At 40.1% G+C, this 24,944-nt stretch overlaps 1 protein-coding gene across 11 annotated transcripts in view; it reads left to right on the top strand.

Moving 5' to 3' along the window:
• nlgn1 (neuroligin 1) overlaps window positions 1-24,944 on the top strand; it is a 258,250-nt gene that overhangs the window by 50,991 nt on the left and 182,315 nt on the right. The window contains exon 2 of one of the 11 annotated variants that reach the window (XM_063012568.1): window positions 15,116-15,140. The exons of 7 other annotated variants lie outside the window; for them this stretch is intronic. In XM_063012568.1, coding sequence (XP_062868638.1) covers window positions 15,116-15,140 — 25 coding nt within the window. Of the gene's footprint in view, window positions 1-1,584; window positions 1,592-3,933; window positions 3,957-4,318; window positions 4,344-15,115; window positions 15,141-24,944 lie in introns of all 11 variants that reach the window. 3 more of the 11 variants (XM_063012562.1, XM_063012566.1, XM_063012567.1) reach the window with 3 other exon arrangements.

Genomic DNA, 24,944 nt, shown 5'->3' with positions numbered 1-24,944 from the left:
TGGACTAGTAATCAGAAGGTTGCCGGTTCAAGCCCCACCTCTGCCAGGTTGCCACTGTTGGGCCCTTGAGCAAGACCCTTAACCCTGAATTGCTTAGATTGTATACTGTCACAATTGTAAGTCACTTTGGATAAAAGCGTCTGCTAAATGCAGAAGATGTGAAATGTTCTAGCATGATTGTGCCACTTAATAAGTTTGGCATGAAGGAACTCCAGTGCCGAACTCTTGACCTCAACCCCACATAACAATTTTGGGATGAATTTGGAATGTTGATTGCAAGCCAACTCTTCTCTACCAACATCAGTGCCATGGTCAGGTGTCCACATAGTTGTGGCCATAAAGGGTCTGTACGAAAACCTAATGTTCTCTCTACATAGACGCATTTTACGTTATCCAGTGCTCCCGAGAAGAAGGCATGTCTAAATACGTCTTAGATACCTTAAAATGCTGCCTACCAAGGTGCCTTATTTCTGAATGATAATCTGAGAAGCGTCCGATGCTTCCTTAGTGCTGAAGGCAATCCCAGCATTCAGTGCGGCACAACTTTTCTCACAAAAAAAAGACAAATATGGGGGACGAATGTGAAGCAACCAACGGAGTAATGTTCTATTAGAATCCTCTCTACTGAGGCAGCTGCCCAGGTAGGCAGTAGGCAGCAAGGCAGCTCACCATAATGTGTTTCCAAGGTTCTGCCAAATATCGACTACAGTTGCTGTATTGAATTAAAAACTCGGCGCTCCTTTAGGAAATTTGGAGCGTCTTCATTATTCTTGGAAGTCTGTTTGTTTTTGATGTTGGGACGCGTCTGCTGTGTTTATTTCGGAGGGATTTCCATGAGGCTCGTGTAAAGCAACATTTTGCACCAGATAAGCTCGGTGTCATTTCGCCACTTAAACTGTCAGCTCTCTTCACTGCCGGGCCCTGATTAAGCGGGGCGATGGCATTTAGAAAGCCTCACGCCAAGCCCGACTGCCTTTTTAAATCCTTTTAAAACACAGCAGCACTTTCCTCCTCCTGTTCCGCCATGCCGTTGTGTAATTGTTTATGGTGTCAGGGTACATTGACTGGATTTCCTTTGTTGCGTCCCTTATTACAGTATCCCTGGCTTATCTGGAGATAGGCATGCAGGCACATCCTTAATTGCCTCGGATGCTTTTTGTTTTGAGTACTTGAGAGGCGGCTTTATGGTGAAAGGCTGGCTAATTGGCCTCAGTACTGATAAAGCAGCGCTGAATGGAGTCTGAACTGAGGTGAAACACAGGCTGAGGCTGAACGTGTAAAGTGCACGCTCAACAGTAGCTCATGTCCTGGGAGACGCTTCCTAATGGCAGGTCTGTCACATTAGCCCTTGGTTATTGTCCCCACCAATGTAGTGGCATTGATTTTTGGCTAAGAGGATTTTTGTAAGCTAAGTCAACTACAAAGTCTCTTTAGTTCTTACAGATCAGGTGAAATTTAATGTGATACAAGGTTTTAATATTTACAATTATTTGTTTCCAGTTCTTGATGCAAATATGTGTGAATGATTATTCGTATAAGAATATGTGGCACGGTGGCTCGCTGGGTAGCACTGTCGCCTCACAGCAATAAGGTCCTGGGCTCGATTCCCAGAAGGAGCGGTCCGGGTCCTGTCTGTGTGAAGTTTGCATGTTCTCCCTATGTCTGTGTGGGTTTACTCCAGGTGCTCCGGTTTCCTCCCACAGTCCAAAGACATAACCAAAGTGTGTAAAACATGACGTTAAAATCCTAATAAATAAATAAACAATTTTAACAGGCAAAAAGTAGCAGTTTAGGCTCACCTACGTGTTTAATATCATTTTATCTGTCATCAGTGACTTCAATGGAGTAAAAATTATGTAAAAATAAATGACAGATCCACTTATTCAATTATAGAAAATGATTACGTTTATGAAATGAGACAAAATTGTATTAAACCCCAGGAATGACTAATTAATACATTATTTAAATAAACACATTAATAATTAATAAAGTTTAAAAATGATTAATAATTAATGAAGTGGCAGCAAGAAAAATCTGGGCTTGATTCCTGGCATACGGCCAGAGTCTTATCTGTGCATGTTCTCCCCGTGTATATGTGGGTTTCCTATGATGCTCAGTACCCCCCCCCCCCCCCCCCCCATCCTGGGGTACCCACACAGACACACACACTTAACTGGAATAACAAGATATGCCTTTATGATTGGATATAAATACTATATATACACTATAAATACTAGAGCAATAATAAAGGCTTAGCTGTTATTGGTTACATTTTGGCTATTAAAAAATGCAAAAGCAAACAGCCTGTCAACATTTCTTAACATGTGTCCACTAAATTCATGATTTCAGTGTATACAGTCCACAAAGATTCAGAGATTCAAAGTGGCAGGCAAAAGACATGCAGTCAGGTTAACTGGAGCTACTAGGTGTGTGTGTGTGTGTGTGTGTGTGTGTCTGCCCTGTGATGGACTGGCAACCTGTGTGGGGTGTTTCTGTTCATAGAATTCCTGCCCAAAATAAAACGGTGGTAAAACAGATAATGAATAAATAAATCATAAATAAAATAAAAGGCAAGAGACTAAAACTGGTCATGATTGTATTTTTCAGCAGAACATTGTCTCAAAACCATACAAATATGGTTTGATAAATGCAGAAACAAGAAAATGAGCCACTTCAGCCCTTAAACTCAAAGCTTCTCAAAAATCTGTGGGGTCACTTCGAGAAGAGTTTCCACAAGAGAGGATCAGATCAGATTGCTCTCAGATTCTTCGCTCTGGATTCTCTAATCATGCTTTATAGAAGAAGAATTAAAGCTGTAAAATTGGGTAACACGCATTTTTGATATTTTTTAATTATTCCAGTTTAATTAAATGTTATTTTTTCATATTGTCAGTATGAGATTAAACTAATAACTCAGAAACTCATAATATTATTATTTTGCTCATTTTCTGGCTCACAATGTGCAGATATATTGATACCCTGTCATTGTGTCACTCATTTGCTTTCTGTCATAAATACATTTCCCACGTTGCCACAAATGAAATCAATTTGTAGTGCAGCGTGCCTCGCTGTTACGATTGCACAACATGCTAGCTGAACGGAGGTGCTCGAATAAATTGTCTGCAGTGTGAAAATTGCAGACATTCATCGTCTAGTGCAACTCAATTTGGACTATGAGAGAAAATAAGTCTTCACTTACTTTCAATTTTATCTGAAGGACCAGATCAATATTTGCTTTGTAAAGCCACAGGTCGGAAGTTAGGCCATCCCCTCCATGTTCAGCACGCCGGGCTTTTATTTCTCTGTAACTCTGACACGACTACATATCACTCTGGAACCTAATGATGTTTTGACAGACGTAATAACGGACGAGGGCGGCCATCGTGCCATTAGGGGGAAATATGTTTTAGACACAATGAACGATGGGCTAATCAATCATCATCATTAATGTTTGGTTAATTACGGGGTAAGGATGACTTATAAGTGATGGGAACCTTTTGGAGGACAACACGGCAAGAGGGATGAAGAGGGACTGAAGATCAGTTAGCTCCAGTAATACTGTCACTCTTGGTTAAGATGAAGGTAAAATAGGATGTTGAAATATGTCTCTGTGTTAAATTAGCTCGGTCTGATAGCCCATCCCTGATGAGATCTAGATTTGAAATCTCAGCTCTGCACCCTGGGCACCTATACAGACATGAATGGCTGTGTCTGAGGGAGGGCAGACTAATGAGATTTCTCACTGATGCAGCAAATGTGACTTCTGCTGGCTGGTTGATGGCATCCGCACAGACATGGTGAATAATGGGGATTAGTGCCTGACATTCCGTGTGTTATACTGGTCTCTGTGTGAACCCACCATGTGCAGTACAGGTAAATAGAAGCAGTTGGCAAACAGCATGTGATGGAGGGGGCGTGACCCTCCACGATCAGGATAAGGGTCTGAAGCAATCGCGGCGTTATGACTGGGGAATTGAACCTGTCTAGATTGGGAGAAAAAAAGGGGACAATGCAAACATAAGTAGTGTCCATTTAGTCAAAGACTAGTGGTTAAGGTACTGGACTTGTAATCAGAAGGTTACAGAAGGTCGCTGGTTCAAGCTCCTTAACCCTCAGTTTCCCAGACTGTGTACTGTAACAGTAATGTAAGTCGCTTTGGATAAAGGCATCTGCTAAATGCCAAAAATCTAAATGTAAATGTCAAAGGTCAATTTGTATGGCTGGGCACTAATGTTGGTCAAGAACATTCCAGTTCATTCCAGAGCTGTTGAGTGGGGCTGAGGTCGGGGCCCTGTGCAGGACACTGGAGTCTTTATAGAGCTTGCTTTGTGCACAGGGACACAGTCATGCTGAAACATGTTGTCCAACTGTTGATGCAAAGTTAAAAACTTAAAGCTATTCTTATATCATTATTAACAATTAGTGTGGCTTAAAACACACAAATAATAATAAAAAAATAGAAAGGGTGTTCCAATATTTTTGTGTACTTTTTACAGGGGTCTTGTGTGGCTCAGTGTTGTCTCACAGCAAAAGGTCCTGGGTTCGATCCCCAGGTGGGGCGGTCCGGGTACTTTCTGTGTGGAGTTTGCATGTTCTCCCTGTGTCTGCGTGGGTTCCCCCGGGTGCTCCAGTTTCCTCCCACAGTCCGAAGACATGCAGGTGAGGTGAATTGGAGATACAAAATTGTCCATGACTGTGTTCTATATAACCTTGTGAGCTGATGAACCTTGTGTAAAATGAGTGACTACCGTTCCTGTCATGAATGTAACCAAAGTGTAAAACATGACGTGAAAATCCTAATAAACAAACAAACAAACAAATAGGGGTCTTAGTTGCCGAAATAAACTGAATATTTTTACCATTTAAATTTCTTTATGTTCCTTTTGTTAAAAAAAATAAGTTGATTCATGATTTAAAGTGGCTTATTGTGACGAATGTGCAAGAACATGCAAGGAAAAGAGGACAATTAGTGTTTTTACAGTACTGTTAATATGTTAAATAAGAGCATTTGTGGTCATTTTTGCCGCCTTTCTGTTCCGTTATTACCCAGAATAAATCAGCTGGTCAGGGGCACAGTGATTCTGGAACAGGAAAGGACCTTCCCTAAACTGTTGCAGAAAAGTCAGAAGCATAAATTATATTTTATATAAATACTTAGCAATTGTGGCTGAAACAGATGAATTCAACAATAAGGAGTGTCCCAATACTTTTGTCCATATAGTGTAGGTTGTGGAGTGGATTCTCCTTGCTTGTTTGAACATTTGAACAAGGTAAATAAAAACACTTTTCTTTTTTTACCAAGAACCTAAATGAAAACTAATCTTACACTTACAAACATCTCATTAAAACAACAAAACCACAGAAAGATTCTGTTCTTTACCCATATTTTCTTCCAGCAGGATTTTAGCCGAAACAAACATGTTTACACAAACACAAGCACTGCTGGACGTCGCTCTGGATAAACATGTCTGGTAAATACCTTAACTGTAAATGTATAGACTGAGAAAACAGCATCTAAATGACCTAGACGGGCTTGTTTACGTTCCTCATTACCAGACATGTTATTTACACTCTCCTAAGGGCTTTTAACTCCACACTACAATCTTCTGCTTGTGAATAAAAACATGGTGTAATGTGCTACATTACTAGCATGTTGTGACACATGAAAGTGCTGCTGTTGTTGCTGTGGTTCACTTTATAACCCCTAGAGCTAAATTTCTACACTTTACTCCCCGTGTCGTACATCACTATATTAATTGTTAGTTTAAGCTAATTAACCACGAGGGCATTTATGTACACATTTCTTTCATAAATCTTTAGGAAATGTAAATATCCTGTAGCAGGCTGTATATAAAGCAATACATCATTGTTTTTTTTTTCAGTGTTTCAGTGTTTTGTGGAATTGCAGCCCAAGTATGAACAGAAATATGCCAAAATGCAGCATTACATTGATATAATTTAACAATCAGAATCAGAATGTAAAGCAACAAACCTCCTAGATTATATGTTTCTTTAGCTTCACTAACATCTTCATCCAGCTTTTGTGGGTGCAACACTGAAAAACACACAGGATGGGGCTTTTCTTTTTTCTTTTTTTTTTGTATTTTGTTTATGCATTTTCTCCACTTTTTCTCCCGACTTTTAGCGCGTCCAGTTGCTCGATTGCATCACGCATCTTATCACCTACACTTTTTGACGAGTGCAATGCAGCTCAGCACTGTGTACGGAGAGACACACCCTAAGAGGTAATTACACCAGTCATGAGAGAGAGACCCCATCCGGCTTAGTCCCGCCCATATGAACAACAGGCCAATCGTTGTTCATGTCTGTTCAGCCCAGCCGGCAGGCAGAGCTGAGATTTGATACGACGTATTTGAGATCCCAGCTCTGGTGTTCCAGTGTATGTTATTACCGCTGCGCCACCTGAGCGGCAGGACGGGGCTTTTCTTTATCACAGAGCAACATTGACTCTCTTTGGGGAAAGGAAACACTGGTTGAGGCGGTTAACCAATGGAATGTTGCATTCTGATCAGAGAACACAAATACACTGAGAGAAGTTCCTCATTAAATGGCTCTTTTAATACATATTGCTTTATGAGATGGACATGGTTGCCATGTTATAGCTGTGTGGTATTATTGCCAAATGCTGTGTTCAAATGCTGTGTTCAAATGCTTTTTGGGTCAATACATATTGTGTTGGTCTCCCTTTTGCTGTCAAAACAGCCCTGACCCATCGAGGCATGGGGTCTGACACCTTTCTACCAGAACCAGCATTAACTTCTTCAGCAATTTGAGCTACAGTAGCTCGTCTGCTGGATCGGACCACACGGGCCAGCCTTCACTCCCCACGTGCATCAATGAGCCTTGGGTGCCCATGACTCGGTCGCCGGTTTAACACTGTTCCTTCCTTTTAAAAGATACTGACCACTGCAGACTGGGAACACCCCACAAGAGCTGCAGTTTTGGAGAAGCTCTGACCCAGTCGTCTAGCCATCACAATTTGGCCCGTGTCAAATTGGCTCAAATCCTCACGCTCGCCCATTTTTCCTGCTTCTAATATCAACTTTGAGGATAATATGTTCACTTGCTGCCTAATATACCCCCCCCCCCCCCCCCCCACTAACAGGTGCCGTGATGCAGAGATAATCAGTGTTCTTCACTTCACCTGTCAGTGGTCATAATGTTATGCCTAGTCGGTGTATATATACACTGAGCACTACCCTAATCTGAATATACAGTAGTATCACATGGCAGAACAAATTACTTGTAAGGGCGAATTAGAGTATTCAATACATCTAATGGCATGTTTTTAAAAGATGTGAAAAAACTACATTTTTTCAGCACAAGCCTGTCGTCACCCTGCCTCACACCCCACCCCTCCTCAAAGCATGGGCGACTGTGGGCTCACACCAGATCGAAAACTAATAGATAATTTGGGCGGTAAATGGCAGGTATTATAGGAGTCATCTCCACTCGGAGGCATATGATTTAGAAAGACACTTTGGTAATAGCTTTGCAAATTCCTTCTGCCATTTCACAACGGCTCGGCACACTGGAACGCGGGGGAAAGGTTAGAAAGTCAATGACTATCCATCAAAACATCAATCTCCCTTTATTCTGCTCTCAGCTCTTAAATACCAGACATGGACACGGAGTGCTGTTAGACCGTCCTCTTTCTCTGCACGGTGCACCAGGTCAGGGTGTTTCCAACTATAGCAGCGGGAGCCGCGGGAGCAGACACCTCATGGAGCACTCAGAGATCAGTGCTGAGGTTTGTTTATTGTGGTCTGGGTGAGAATCTCCACAATATCTCCATCAGGAAAGTGAGAAAGTTCTCAGAAGCTGAGCAGGGTCAGGCTCGGTTAGTACTTAGATGGGAGGAAAGCATTGTAATTACAAAGCTCAAAGGTCTTACTGATGAACTTTGATCAGATTTGATCATGAATAGAGACATATATATATATATATATATACATTGTCCAGTTTATCGGCTTCACTTACCATAGAGAAGCACTTTGTAGTCCTACAATTACTGACTGTAGTCCATCTGTTTTTTTTGCATGCTTCGTTAGCCCGTTTTCATGCTGTTCTTCAATGGTCAGGACCCCCACAGGACCACTACAGAGCAGGTATTATTTCGGTGGTGGGTTATTCTCAGCACTGCAGTGACACTGACATGGTGGTGGTGTGTTAGTGTGTGTTGTGCTGGTATGAGTGGATCAGACACAGCAGCGCTGATGTAGTTTTTAAACACCTCACTGTCACTGCTGGACTGAGAATAGTCCACCAACCAAAAATATCCGGCCAACAGCGCCCCGTGGGCAGCGTCCTGTGACCACTGATGAAGGTCTAGAAGATGACCAACTCAAACAGCAGCAATAGATGAGCGATCGTCTCTGACTTTACATCTACAAGGTGGACCAACTCGGTAGGAGTGTCTAATAGAGTGGACAGTGAGTGGACACGGTATTTAAAAACTCCAGCAGCACTGCTGTGTCTGATCCACTCATACCAGCACAACACACACTAACACACCACCACCATGTCAGTGTCACTGCAGTGCTGAGAATGATCCACCACCCAAATAATACCTGCTCTGTGGTGGTCCTGTGGGGGTCCTGACCATTGAAGAACAGGGTGAAAGCAGGGTTAAAAAGTATGTAGAGAAACAAGTTCTCCACATTTTTATATTTTGGTTATAAGCGGTGAGGGTGGGAGGAGTCGTGATCAGTTGTGTCTGAGAGACCGTTTGAGAGACGCTTATAGTCCGGATTCATCACCATCTGATTTCCACCTTTTTGGACGCTCAAAGAAGCTTTAAGGGGAAGAAGATTTTCATGTGATGATGATGTGACAGCAGCCCTGCACAGCATTCAGTGCTTTTCTCACTGACCTTGATGAAGAGCCCACTGTTCCATGAACATTGTACTTATAAACTACTGTTTGTGCAGATGTTCTTGGTGACCTGGTTTCCTAGAAATAGCTTTAGTTCATTTCTAACTAGAAAATCTACGATCTGCTGTGTGAAATCTGTCCAGATCTGCTTTAGACCTCTCCAGTGTAACGCCTGTGGTTCTGTGTAATCGGTGCTTTCAAGTCGATCGTATTTATATGAACACAGAAAGTCACCAGCTACACGCTCAACCAATTGCATTTTTTGGTGATGGCATTAAAAAGTTGGAAAAAAATGCATCGGAAGGTGACTGTGTAGAAAAGTGATGTTATTTGTTTTTTAAATTCTTAATAAATAGAGTTTAAAAAGTGCGGAAACTTTTCGAAGAACCCTGGTAGTTCACTAATGTTGTTCAACTTTGTTTTGGCCTCTTATTTTCTCATTAGTGATTATTATTGACAAAAGCTGGTGACTTTCTGTGTTCATATAAATACGATCGACTTGAAAGCACCGATTACACAGAACCACAGGCGTTACACTGGAGAGGTCTAAAGCAGATCTGGACAGATTTCACACAGCAGATTGTAGATTTTCTAGTTAGAAATGAACTAAAGCTATTTCTAGGAAACCAGGTCACCAAGAACATCTGCACAAACAGTAGTTTATAAGTACAACGTTCATGGAACAGTGGGCTCTTCATCAAGGTCAGTGAGAAAACCACTGAATGCTGTCAGTAAATGCTAAGAGGATATTTGTCTGGGTGGTGAGATGTATCCAAGAAAGAAAGGGAAATAAAGACTGTTCAATCCTAACTTCTATTATTACAGCCGTTCTGCATATTTTGTCCTCTTTCCTGAGCAGAGGGCGTCTCTGCTCTGGACCCTTGGTGGGTCATTAAGAGTGCCATGGTACTTTACCACCCTACATCTGTCTCTCTGTCATCGTTGCGCCACATTCACTGTTTTTCAGTGTGCATGCATTAAAAGATCATTAGGTGATCTCCAGTGATCAGCACAGCTAAGAGTCGATTAGTAAAGGGTTTAGTTAATGTGATAAAGGACTTAAAGAAATCCCAAAAGTGTTGACACTTATTAATTAGCACTTTAATAGCTCAGCATCCTGGGGTAAGCAAGCAAATTTGTATACAGTTATTGATGCTAGAGCAGGATTTTAATTTACAATTTAGTGATAGCTTGTTGTCCCAGGCATAGAAGAGACATAAAGAAAAACCTAGTGAGACGTTTAAGTGAGGTAAACTGGAGATACTAAATTGTCCATGACTGTGTTTGACAATAAACTTGAACTGATGTATCTTGTGTTACCAGTAACTACATGTTTTGTCATAAATGTAACCAAAGTGTGTAAAACATATAGTTAAAATCATAATAAATAAATAAATACATTTGTTTCTGATCAGTGGACAGCCTCTCCGCCCATAACAATGATATATGTGTAAATGTTAACCTGCTGTTTCCAACCAACAAGCTTGTTTGAGATGGACATCATGTTAAATATCAGCAGGCTTTTGAACCCTATGTTCAGTGCTATTTAGCTATGTGAAATGCTATTTAGCGTTATTACAGAAGGCACAGCAGTGGCACATTCATGACATCGCCTTTAAGCTAGTCTCTGTCCAAGAGAATTAGCGTCTCCATTCCCACCTCCTGTGCTCACTTCATTTCCTTCAAACCACGGCAGTAAAATTTGCCTCTTACACCTAGCTGTGCTCACGGAAGAGGAAAATAGGAGCAAATAGGAGGAGCTCATCAGCATGCAGCAGGATGGGGATTTATTCTAAAACCTGTCCAAGTATTCCATATGGACGGGCACATCTGACCAGAAGGGCCGGCCTGTGTCTCTGTGCCAGATGCTAATGCAACATCCGCTCCCCTGCATGCAATCAATCGAGTGAAAACATCACGGAGGGGCCGCCGGTAGCTAAATACAGCTCGGGGAGACAATCTGACCATTTCGTCTGCTGCCAAATGAGAATGGGTCCTTGTGTTGGGTATATATGGGTGTGAAGGAGAGGGACAGAGGGACATATGTCACGGTGCTTTTTGGCTTCGGGACGTTTCTCAGTGCCACAACCAATCAGGAATTTTATGAGAAAATGCACTTTAGATCAAGCAGGACCAATAAAGACGTGCAGTCATTTTATGCTGTGATTGAGGAAGGACATGGCTGTGCTCTGGTCAGTTTGCAGACTATTTAAGGAGTCCAGTGCCTGTGTGAGCCTTTGTTGGTATTTGGTATTGCTGTGATATTTAGTGACCAATGCACTATCCATATATTTAAGGTGATTTTCAATTACAGAAACAGCAAATACAACAAACAGTTCAGTTCTAACATGTACAGCGTCAATTTTTCTTGCTTATAAAAACATTCTAGACATTTTTGTTCTAATGTCTTGAGATTTTTAATCTTATGACTAAACACTGAAGAATCAATACTAAATTATGTAATGTGGGTGTTTAAATGAGTAGTTTCCCTTTATCAGATTATCTGTGCATAACCATTAAGCTGTCAAGCTCAGCTTAGCATCTATGATGCAGGAAATAAATTGTTGTTAAAGCTAGAATAATTCTGCCACCCACTGTGTAATGCTCTTGTATTCTCATGGAGCCAAACTTCTCACTGGGCCAGTCTGGAAGAACCATTAAACAACTTTTGGGATAAATTGGAACACTAATTGCAAGGCCAGGTCTTCTCATTTGACTTTAGTGTGTGATTTTGCAAATATGGATGTTGATAAAGGACTGCATGGGCACAATTCTCAATAGGTACACTCCATAATCTCATGGAAGGGGCGTCGACAGAATTGGTTGGAAGTTTTCCAAGCTGTTTTAGACTTCGACATCTTGGACATTTTGACTAACTGATTGCTAACCAAGCATCTTTAGAGTTTGCTGAGTTCATAAAGCAAGAAATAAACTGTACATAGTAGGGATGTATCGATGCACACAAGACAGTTAACAATCGATTCACATGTGTAACGATTCAAATCGGTTTACGTGTATAATGAATCAATGTTCACTTTAAACAGCAGAGGGCACTGGTGCTATTCACCTCGCCTGGTTGAAGTCACTACAGGGTTGCCAGGTTCGGAATTTTCCAGCCAAGTATTTCTGTGAGGATACTTTCTTTATTTGTATTATCCATTTATTTATTTAATGTGGGATTTGTTTTAAAATTTTATTTCAGTTTTTTTACACAATAAGGGAAATGTGCATAATTGTTTTGCATAGTTTGTACCTACCTCAGAAATAAAAGGACATTCATCATTTAGATAAATAAAAGATAAGCACAAATACAGGATTTTATTTTATTTTTTTAAGACAAATAATAAAAGGAAACTTTGCCATAATTTGTCTTCCATTTCAGTTTAAAAAATCTGGATAAAATTGTATCGTGAACCCAGTATCGTGAATCGCATGGCATCATGGTTAGAGTGTATCGTTACATTTCTATGAACGCTACATAAATATTCATACGCTGCGTCCACATGATCGGTTGGGAGTTTTCCAAACTCAGTTACCCGAGTCGTGTTTTTAGCTGCTTTTGACTTCGACATCTTGTCTAACCGATTGCTAGTGTACCCGAGCGTCTTTAGAGTTTGCTGAGTTCATAAAGAAAGAAATAAACTGTACATAGACAAACTATCAGGAGCAGAATACTTTACTGGCTTGTTCTTTTAAGGCGCAGCACAGAGATGATCACGTGTGTAGAGAAACACATTTTTCAATTGATTATAGTATCCTCAAATGAACAAAATGCTCTTAATGTATAAACACATCAAACGTTGTCAGCACACTACAGCACGGAAAAGTCTGATACACTAACTTAATTGCTATATGATTGCTAGGACTGCCTCATATTGCACCTCATATTTTATACAGTACACAAATAAAATTTGGATATTACACGGGAAACGGCTCATTTCACAGTCCGTGACGGGAATTGGTTAGGGCCTTACTTATATGGATGTGATGTATACGTGTCTACATACTTTAGGCTATATAATGCACTTTTGTTTTTATCATTTAATACCAGTTATATTTTGTATACCAGGTGAATTAAAAATACCAAGATAAGCTTGGACATCCAGATTTCTGAAAGTCCCCGCCGGTCCGTCTCTCTCGGATAGTAAGATGCGTCTCAGGCCAATTCAATAGAACTGAATTATGAACTAATATTGTTGTGCGATACACAATTCTGTAGTATGTACGGCGCACTTAGTAAGCCCTTGTAATGATTTATAATACGTGTCTCTTAAATTAAATCACCATGCTTACCTTTTTGCCTAAAACCCTAAATAACAGGAGGCGGTATTTGAATCTTGAACTCAATTTAGTAAACAGCATGTTGCCATTAGCTAAAGTTTAATTAGAGCTGCATTTTCTGAGTTAACATCATGCCATTTGCTCTAGAAGGGAATGAGTCGGCATTTAGAGATGCTTTAGCCTCGGTCGAAATGGCAATTTGTAACCTTTTTTCCTGGTCTGAGCTGGTAGAGGAGGTTTTTTTTTTAACCATTAAGCCAGCAAACATATTTAGCCCTGAGAATCCATTTACTGGCTGATCTGAAGCGACTGATATCTGGCTGCTCAGCTTGGTGTCATTAGCAACAATTATTAAACTCTATAACTTCTTGGTTACGTTTAGAATCTGTTTTTGTCTGGTCTCTGTAATTAGATGCAGTGGTGGCTGATTGTTGCTGCTGTTGCTCTTATTGTTCTCAGTTGCTCTAAATGTTGCTATTGTTGGGTATAATGAGCTTTTCGTACTATAAATTCCATATTCAATATTTTCTATAGTTTTCTGTGCTACGATTTTTAACAATCAGTTAGCCTGGGTCTTTATTGGTAGTAGTATAGGTAGTTTTCCCTTTATGTTTCCATCCCCACTCACTTTTGTAGTCTGGATTACTTCTCAAAGATGACAGTTTGCATTCATCTACACACACTTCTATTGTCAAAACTCACCAGCTGTGTAATGTACTGACAGAATCCAGATATAAATAGGATTTAATGGATCTAATGTCTGTCACTGTTATGCTTTGAGAAATCTGCAAATAAACCAGGATTGTAAAGTATGGCTTAACGTATTCTTTAAAATGTACTTTGTGTGCAGATCTTACAGTATATTAACTTCCAGAAGGCTTGAGTGGTGCCACAGTAAAGTACGCAATTCCAGGGTTCAAATTCCCAGCTGTGCTATCGGCCGGACAAGCATTTACATAAAGACAAGCTTGGCTGGGTCTGGGTGGGATCGCCAAGGCCCCACCAAGGGGGTTTGCGTCCTGTCTGAGGTGTGTTACTGCATTTTACCCAGTGATTTTGGGGAAGACAGACAAAAAAAGTCTTGCTATCATCATCTCAAAACACCAAACGTTGCTGTTTGAGGTGTGTGGGCTATAAAAGCAAAAGACCCCAATCGAGTTTTACCAGCAGAAACTGAAACTTACCAGATCAGACAACATGTGGTATCAAGCCCCACCACTGCCAGACTGACAGTGTTGGGCCCCTGAACAAGGCCCTTAACCCTCAATTGCTTAGACTGTATACTGTCACAGTACTGTAAGTCGCTTTGGATAAAAGCGTCCGCTAAATGCTGAAAATGTAAAATGTAAATGTAAATGTGTTAAATTTTCACCTGGCTGGTTTCAGTGAACCTGTGCCCACCGTAGTCTCAAATGCTTGTTTTCTGTTAGCCTGTTTCTTCCTGTTAACTTGAACCACACCTTTTTTTTTTTAGATTTTTTAACAACAAGGGGATTCTGAAGGCGAAACTGCCTCTTGCATCATTTAAAGCAAACTGTAGTAAATGCAGTGCATGGACATCTCAGGAAAGTTGTTTCTGACATATTTAAACCAGATTGTCTGGCACCAACTACCATGGCATGTTAACTTCAGTTGACACTGAAGCTCTTTTTCTTTTGCTTTTTGCATTGGACTGCTACTTCATAAGTGGTGGATAAGTACAAGTGTACAGGTGTTATATATATTCATATTTCATTACATTACGTTTACTTTGTTGACTACAACAGTTTACTTTTAAATTATTTGAATTATTTATCCCCCAGTAGCTCAGTTTTCCTTTGTATTCTCTGTTTTTCTTTTCACTCGTTTTCCTTTCACATCACATTAACACCCCCACCTCTAAAGCTGTGTGTTCTTGCTCTGGGGTTTTGGGATCCTGGTTGCTGGGTTTAGTGAGCAGATCTTAGCAGTGAAGCAGAAACATGGTGGTTTGCAGTGTGCAGTAGGATAGTTTATTAGTGTGAATGTGTACAAGTGAGTAGAGATTAAACAGACTGCTTATCACTTCATTCAGGGCATCAGTTCAGCACATAAAGAGATTCAATACAGAATATAAGAGAGAGGAAACTCAGTATAAACTCTACTTAAGTAGGTTGTGAAAGATTTTGCTCTCTCTATATTTACTCTTTTTAGATGTGCTATACCCCACAAAAGTTTGTTCAGTATGTGAATTCATAATAAATAGCTAATATTAGTGAGTGAATATTGTTTAACACATTTGTAAGTTTTAAATCATGTTTATTTATTACAATTTATTATATTATTAAATCACTAAATAAGAAGCATGATAAAATATAGTAACCTACCAATTTACATAATTAAATGTATTTTTACTCACTCACTCGCTTTCTTATCCGCTTATCCAATTAGGGTCGTGTGGGCTGCTGGAGCCTATCCCATCTTTTCGATGGGCACAGAGCACACAGTAACACCCTGGACGGGGTGCCAGTCCATTGCAGGGCAGACACACTCACACACACACACACACACACACACACATACACACACCCATTCACCTATAGGGCAGTTCAGTATCTCCAGTTAACCTGACTGCATGTTTTTGGACTGTGGGAGGAAACCCGGAGCTCCCAGAGGAAACCCCACGCAGGCACAGGGAGAACATGCAAACTCTGTACAGAGGGGACCCGGACCGCCTCGCCTGGGGATCGAACCCAGGGTTTTTTTTGCTGTGAGGCAACAGTGCTACCCACCGAGCCACTGTGCTTCCCCCAAATGTATTTTGTATATATTATTTCTTATATTTGTTTACATTCATTTATTGCCAGTTTTACGACTGTAAGATTCTAATCAGGGTCACAGAGGGTTCATTGGGCGAAAGGCCAGTCCATCACAGGGCAGACACACACACACACACACACACATTTAGTGACGTCATTTAGTAATTAAATTAACCAAAAACACAAGGTGTGCAAACATCCCGTATTGATTAATTAAGCATTAACTTCTTCAGCAATTTGATACTCTCCTGATAGATACTGACCACCGGGAACACCCCACAAGAGCTGCAGTTTTGGAGATGCTCTGACCCAGTCATCTAGCCATCACAATTTGGCCCTTGCTCAAATCCTCACACTCGTCCATTTTTCCTGCTTCTAACACATCAAGTTTGAGGATAAAATGTTCACTTACTGCCTAATATATCCCCCCCACTAACAGCTGCCGTGATGAAGAGATAATCAGTGTTCTTCACTTCACCTGTCAGTGGTCATAATGTTATGTCTATTTGGTGTATATTCTGAAAGCGGTCGTTCGGGTGACACAGCGGTGAATTACTCTAGCCTACCCCTGCTTGGATCCAGGCTTTGAATCCCTAATGGTGCTATCAGCCAGTCAAGCATCTACATACAGACATGATTAGTTATGCGTGTGTGTTAAGTTTAGGCTCCACAATGTTCTGCGATACGTCCAGTGATTTCAGGGAACCGGACATTCCGCAACCCAGACTCATGATTGTTAATCAATAGTTAATGATTGATGCAGATGCGCATCTAAGCACCTCGTATCTGTAACTGCTTTATTTAACACCTGACATTTAGCTTTGATGTACAGAACATGACTGTGTACTAGTGGAAGGATTAAGTAAAAATTTGTCACATATCATCTCCCTTTGTCATCGTTTCTCACTTGTCAGTCCTTGTAATTGAGATAATTAATTTATTTTTTGATGGACTTGCTTGCCTGGAGGGTTTTAATTTGGAAAAGCAAACATTTTAGTAGGTTTAATGAAGCAATGTAGGGAATGATTGTTCATACTTGGCGAGAAGTTTGTGTTGAAATAATGGCTTTTTGCACTAATTAACTGAATGTGACCTACTTGAATAAGGGTTTTCTTAATTAACAGTGACGGGGGAAACAGGAGTTCCTGTGGGCAAGTTTACGATAGAAGCCGATCATTTATTTAATAGCAAATTTGTCAAATGAGGGCAGAAAAGTTTCTTTAATGCAGGATGTGTGTGTATACATGCTTTACAAATATCCCTCCTGCTTGTAGGGATTAGATTTGATTTTCTGAAATGCTAATAAGAGGATTTTGAGCACCTCAAGCACAGGGGAAAAATGTTAATGAATCTCTGAACACTGACATCAGAAGTTTACATACACTCGTCATTACTGAGTTCAGGTGTTTTAATCTCATCCATTCTTAAAAGGTGTATAAAATTGATTCTATACTATCAATTAGATTATTTTAACTGAAAGTTTGGGGAACACCTTTACCTCCTCCAGCATGACTGTGTCCCTGTGCACAGCAAGGTCCATAAAAACACTTTCATCTGATATCCATAGAATGCCTTTATCATATACACCGATCAGCCATAACATTAAAACCACCTCCTTGTTTCTACAATCACTGTCCATTTTATCAGCTCCACTTACCATATAGAAGCACTTTGTAGTTCTACAATTACTAACTGTAGTCCATCTATATCTCTACATACATTTTTAGACTGCTTTCACCCTGTTCTTCAATGGTCAGGACCCCCACAGGACCACCACAGAGCAGGTATTATTTGGGTGGTGGATCATTCTCAGCACTGCAGTGACACTGACATGGTGGTGGTGTGTTAGTGTGTGTTGTGCTGGTATGAATGGATCAGACACAGCAGCGCTGCTGGAGTTGTTAAATACCGTGTCCACTCACTGTCCACTCTATTAGACACTCCTACCTAGTTGGTCCACCTTGTAGATGTAAAGTCAGAGATGATCGCACATCTATTGCTGCTGTTTGAGTCTTCTGGACCTTCATCAGTGGTCACAGGACGCTGCACACGGGGTGCTGTTGGCTGGATATTTTTGGTTGGTGGACTATTCTCAGTCCAGCAGTAACAGTGAGGTGTTTAAAAACTCCATCAACATTGCTGTGTCCTACCCACTCATACCAGCACAACACACACTAACACACCACCACCATGTCAGTGTCACTGCAGTGCTGAGAATCCTCCACCACCTAAATAATACCTGCTCTGTGGTGGTCCTGTGGGGGTCCTGACCATTGAAGAACAGGGTGAAAGCAGTCTAAAAATGTATGTAGAGAAACAGATGGACTACAGTCAGTAATTGTAGAACTACAAAGTGCTTCTACATGGAAGGGGAGCTGATAAAATGGACAGTGAGTGTAAAAACAAAGAGGTGGTTATAATGTTATGCCTGATCAGTGTATGCATGTACACGTGTACAGTACAACCAAATGTTTGGAGACTGGGGTGAGATCTCAGGGTCTGCCATTGTACGACACCCCTGGAACAGACAGGTTTAAGGGCCTTGCTTAATGGCCCAACAGTGGCTGCATTGCAGAGCTCGGATTCGAACGGACAAATCTTCCGATTGATCTTTCCCCAAACTTCTACACCTGTGTGTTAACATACTTTTATTTTTTAGTGTATATCTAACAACTGAAGTGAGAGCAGAACCGAGACGGCTGGTGCAAAAATCACACCGCAGTGCCAGTGAGACAAATGCTTAATTCTGGCTCCTGCACATGAGCATGTGTTATGTATAACATCGACACATCAGCATTAGCAGAGCGCCTCTCACCTTCTGCTCTGACGTTCAACAGACTGTGATCGAGTCCACCACATCTGGTTGTTATCTCGTGCTGTGCTGACAGATTATAGCTCCAAAAGAACGAAACTGCAAAAACAGATAAGAAATAAACACATATTCTTAATGATACCCAAATACACACACAAAATGCTGACTATGAGGTCTAAATTACGAGGACACTTTAACCTTCAGGTCACCCTGAACTGTTGTGAATGTAAAAAACATTTATATACCCATTATTTACTGGTGTGGCTGAAACAATGTATGTCAATAATTATGAGGGGTGTTTTTAAACTTTTTATATTTCTATTGATTTAGTGAGTTGAATGATCAGTGAGTTGAGTTAGTGTGACTGAACTGACATGCTGTTTGAAAGATTGGAGTCTCAGCAGCTTTTGATTTGCATGTATTTGGGGGGTTGGAGACCACAGGAGTACCTGAGGAAAACCCAACAGACTTTAAATTAAAATTTTAGGCACTACAAAGACGATTAACTTGACTATGATTTGTGACACCAACCCTCACTACTGCACCACAGCATTTTTTATTATTCCTTTAATTATGCATTTTTTATTTTTTATACTATTATAGTATATTTTTATTATGCATTTTTACACTATTCTACTATATTTTTTGTTATGTATTTGTATACTATATTATTTTTAGTATGCATTTTTATACCATATTTTTACTATACATTTTTTATGTTTTTATACTATTATATTATACTATTTTTATTATGCATTTTTTATTTTTTATATACTAATATACTACACTGTTATTCATTTTTTTTTTTTTAATACTATTTTTATTATGTATTTTTATACTATAATATATTATTTTTATTATGCGTTTTATATATATATATACTGTATATATATATATATATATATATATATATATATATATTATGCATTTTTCTCCCATTGTCTCCCAATTTAGTGTAGTCAATTTGTCTTCTGCTGCTGGGGATCCCTGATTGCAGTCGAGGTGGGTATATTGCTGCTCACGTCTCAGGTGCCTCTATCCACCAATCAGGGTCCTTACTCAGCGTTTGAAGACCCCACCCACATATGCCGGTCATCCCGCCCTGCAGGCACTGCCAATTATGCCCTCTAGATGGCGTCCAGCCGAACGTTGGCGACGCCGAGTTTTGAACCGAGGAGTTAAGAATCTCGGCGCTGGTGTGCTAGCGGAATATACTGTATTTACTATACTATTAGAATTATATTATACTATTTTTATTATGCATTATTATTATTATTTTTATACTATTTTACTGTACTATTTTTAATATGCATTTTTTTATTTCTTATACTATTATACTCAACTTTTTTTTCACTAATAAATATAAGTAAAATATTTGACATATAACATATAAAAACTGTCTCAGATATAAAAACAGTCACGTGTAGGTACTTGCTCACTACAGGTCTATAGTGAGGTTTCTCTTTATTTCCGGTACAGGAACACCGTGTCCATGCTTTTCTGTCTTTGAGCTTCAGCTGAAAGCCTCACGCTGTGATCTTTGGCAAGTTTGATTCCACCATGGAGTTTTTTAAGTGTCAATTTTGTCCAAGCTTTAAGTGCAGGGTGGAAACAAAATCACATGTATGGAGGCCAAAGCTGCTCGCTGGCTCTGGTTATGTCAGGCTGTCTATACAGTTAAGCTGAGAGGAGTGAAGCCCTCTCACCCCTGTCAGTAATGTTCAGGTGAGTGGCTTAGGTCTGACACTGACTGTATACAGAGGATAGCTGCTGGAGGGCTAGTCCACTGGTTTCACTGGAATGAATGACTGCTAAAGAAGTTTTAGTATTAAAACATTACTTTTATATTATTGTTGACACTACAGATGTATATAAAGATCAGATGTATTTTTTTCCTACTATCACATAACTTGTGTTTTGATCTTTATTTAAGTCTTAATAATTTACATATTATGGACATTTTAATGTTTTTATTCAGTATATTTTTTCTTAAATGTTATTTATTTATTTTGTCATTTAATCCTGGTCAGGGTCACACTAGGAAACACTAGGTTTAAGGCAGGAATCACATGGATTTGGCCATTTCCCAATCCTCAGAATTAGCCCAATGGGCCAATAGAACCGCTGAGATTTTAACCCAGATCTCAGTATGGTGAGGAAGCATAATAGACCACTGCGCTACTTGAACGCTTGCTAAAATACACTACATGGCCAAATGTTTAGGACACCTGACCATGAACTTGTTGGACATCAATATTTCACAAATAAATGGTATCAAAACAAAGTGACCTTTATGTAATCTTCTCAGCTATAACGTCAGTCACTTTTTTGAGAAGGCTTCTCACAGGACTTGATGTATGTGCAAGTGATTCAGCTGAAAAGCAGGAGGTGTTGAGCAGGAGCGGGAGTTTAAAGCTCAGTGAGATTATGATGCTGCTTTTCTAATGCTCAGATAAGTCATAACATTAGCATGAAATACATGTACTGCCAGAGCAGCTGAATCATTGTGATTAAGTGCTGTAATTACTCAGCTGAATGTCAACTATAGATGATTGATGAGTGATGAGTCTGCAGTATCCCCATGGCACCAGCCTGAACTTTACTATATTATTGGGGGGTAGAGAATTCTGAAAGGTTTAGCTTAAAATCTCATTGTTTCTGGGCCTTTATACATGTAGAACTAAACCAAAACTGCATTTTCTTCTCTGCGTATTCTCATCCTTCACTTTTAATAAGTACAAACTTTAGCTGCACCACATAATGAAACCTTGTGCCCAGGAAAATTACCTGTGTGTATTCTTTCCAGATTTGATATTAGCATATGGGCAAAATGTTTAGGATTTATGACCATATTACTAAATATATTTAGTTTTGTGGTTATATTGTTGGACCAAAATGTGTTAGTCACAAATCGTAAAGTTCAAAATTGTACATAAATATAATAAAAGTGCTCTAGGTTTTAATTACTAAAACACAGTCTCTGGTTTGAGGCAGAGGGGAATTAGATGCTTCTAGATTAAAAGTGTCCTCATATGTGGTTCTGGATTAGTTGTGTCACCGATTGTACAAGCTATAGTTAGTTATGTGCTGTATGTATATACATTACCACTGGCAATGCATTATAACATCTGCTTATTATTACACACCTACGTCTTAATTTACCTTCCCCCCCCACCAATTTTCTCCCTAATCTTGTCGTATCCAAGTACCCTGATTGCATGACGCTTCCTCTGTACCAATACAACTCTCCACTGCTGAGAGCGCCGCAACTGACACACGCCCCCTCAGACACGTGTGCAGTACCAACTGCATCTCTTCACCTGCACAAGGCGAGTTCATGCGGATTTGTGCACGGAAAGCCACACCCTGGTCAACGCATTATTTCTGGACTCAGCCGGCAGAGGTCGGAGTTGCATCAGGTATGAGGAGCCCTTGGTCCGGCTTCCCACCCTGTATGAACAACAGCCAATCATTGTTCATGTAGGCGCCCAGCCGGATGGCAGAGCTGAGATTCGAAACTATGTGTTCGAAATCCCAGCCTGGTGTGGGCAAACATGCAGATTTAAAAAAAAAAAAGAAAGAAAGGACTGACTTTTAGAAGGACTGGTATTAATCTGATGAACACTTTGCACAACGGCTGCTGTCATGACAAATAAGATAATGATAGAACAAAATAGCCAGACTTATCATGTGTTTAAAAGTCCTGCTTCTGCCCTGACTGGTTACATGTATAAATTGTATTTTTGACTTTAGTGTTTATTCTATTTTTGTAGTAGCAGTCTTTATGCTTTCACTGGCTGGATGACAGCCCAGTTTCTCCAAGATGTAATCTCCCTGTGATTATTAAAACTCTGTGCATTTTCTTTACGTTACATGTTTTCATTTGTATAATTATACTTAGTCTTAATCTATTTAACTATATGGCCAAACTAATACTGGGTTTTTGTAAACAATTAAAGTACAAACAATGTACGTACACTTTTAAAGAATATGCCAAAGCTTTACAATACCATGGGCTAATTTGTTGTTCATGTAATCAGCAATAGTAACACTACTGTAAGCTTTAAGGTACTGATTTTTTGTTGTTTATTTCCGTTTTTTGTAAAGTGGTTACTCTAAGCCCAGAGCAATGTTAAGATTGATTGTCTGTGGGCAGTGCCACTCATGTGAGTTAAAAACCACACCACAAAGTAAAACAGAACTTTTACCACCACCAAATAATAAATGACACTCTATATATTTTTAACTCCGAATACAATACTACCAGAGAGCCTACATTAATAAAAAAACTAACATTAACATGTTCTAATCAATAAACCACCGAAAAATAACATAAAACTGAAATCTCAGAACTGATATGACATGTACATTAGTCCCTACTGTAGAATTTTCACTTATTGTTGCTACAAATATTAACTATTTAGTCAGCTACATGCTTTTGTATAGATCTATTCTGTAGCTCTCCAGTCATGCAATGTAGTCCATCAGTCACCACAGGACCATGATTGACCAAATGTTATTTAGGTGATGGGCCATTCACAGCCCCTTCTTGACCTAAAAGTATTTGTATTTATTTATTCATTGGGATTTAAACGTCATGTTTTACATGTTTTGGTTACATTCATGACAGGACAAGTAGTTACTCGTTACACAAGATTCATCAGCTCACAGGTTTAATGTTAAACACAGTCATGGACAATTTTGTATCTTCAACTTACCTCACTTGCATGTTTTTGGACTGTGGGAGGAAACCGGAGCTCCAGGCAGACACAGGGAGAACATGCAAACTCCACACAGAAAGGACCCGCACTGCTCAACCTGGGGATCAAACCCATGACCTTCTTGCTGTGAGGCGACAGTGCTACCCACCGAGCCACCGTGCCACCCTAGAAGTATTTGAGGCAGAAGTATGAGTGAATCTGCAACTTCAACACCTGAACGTCACTACTAACAAATTGCATGTGAACACAGGATACAGTCAGTAACAGTATACCTACGTGATCTGGCTAAATGATAGGTGTTCCCGAAAATACTGTCAGCAAGATCATATTGTAGCTGTTGTGGAATTTAGTTTCTGTGTGCTAAGCTAGTATCTTACATCCAATTAAATTGTCGGGCGGCACGGTGGCTCAGTGGGTAGCACCTGCGCCTCACAGCAAGAAGGTCCTGGGTTTCAATCCCAGGTGGAGCGTTCCGGGTCCTTTCTAGGGGGGGTTTGCATGTTCTCCCCATGTCTGTGTGGGTTTCCTCCGGGAGCTCCGGTTTCTTCCAACAGTCCAAAGACTTGTAAGTAAGGTGAACTGGAGATACAAAATTGTCCATGACTGTGTTTGACATTAAAAACTTAAATTGATGAATCTTGTGTAACCAGTAACTACCTGCCCTGTCATGAATGTAACCAAAGTGTGTAAAACATGACATTAAAATGAACCCTCAACCTTCAGATTTACTGCCCGAAGCCGTGACCAATTAGTTGCCACCACTGACCCCAACAGTTGTGTTTTTTTTTTCCCTCCAGAATCCTCTTTAGTCTATTTTATTGTACCTGTAGATGCTTTACATGCACTATGCTGGTAGTGATTTATCTGAAGAGCTGAGTGGTACTCAACGTCTTGTTTAGGTTTTATGTGGTCAGTATAAATGTCGAAGCCAGTCACGATTTCCAAATAAAATAAAAATAATAATATATAAACAAAATCCACATTTTTTTCTTCTGTTTCCTGACCCGTGCAGAGACGATGTGGACAGAGAAGGGTGAGTCGGTAGTGGACACAGCACCCCCCATTCCCATGCGCCGCACGTCTGGCTCCAGCGGCATGACGCTTTAGCCGAGGCTCTGTTGCCATGGTGACCGTGTTCAGGTCAGACTTTGGGCCCTCATTATGAAGTTTGAAGCATGTGCTCTGCTCCCCACAGTGACAATGGAACACCTCATATTAAAGAACACAGGGGCCACCGTGAACAAATCTTACCTACTTCCTCTTTATTGCTCCATCACCAGTTCCTGCCCAGTCGCCCACCTCTATTTCAGATCTAACGTCACAGTACTGAGAGAAAATTCAGTCCTTAAAATCCTCTAAAGTATCGAATCAGATCATTTTTACAATAATATAAATATTTTTCTATTCTGTAGAAGTCATCGGCCTAACATTTATTATATTCCTGACTGTGACGTACAC

Source organism: Trichomycterus rosablanca, chromosome 17 (genome assembly GCF_030014385.1).
Source record: "Trichomycterus rosablanca isolate fTriRos1 chromosome 17, fTriRos1.hap1, whole genome shotgun sequence".
NCBI lineage: Eukaryota > Metazoa > Chordata > Actinopteri > Siluriformes > Trichomycteridae > Trichomycterus > Trichomycterus rosablanca.
This window is presented reverse-complemented; position numbering and strand designations above follow the sequence as displayed.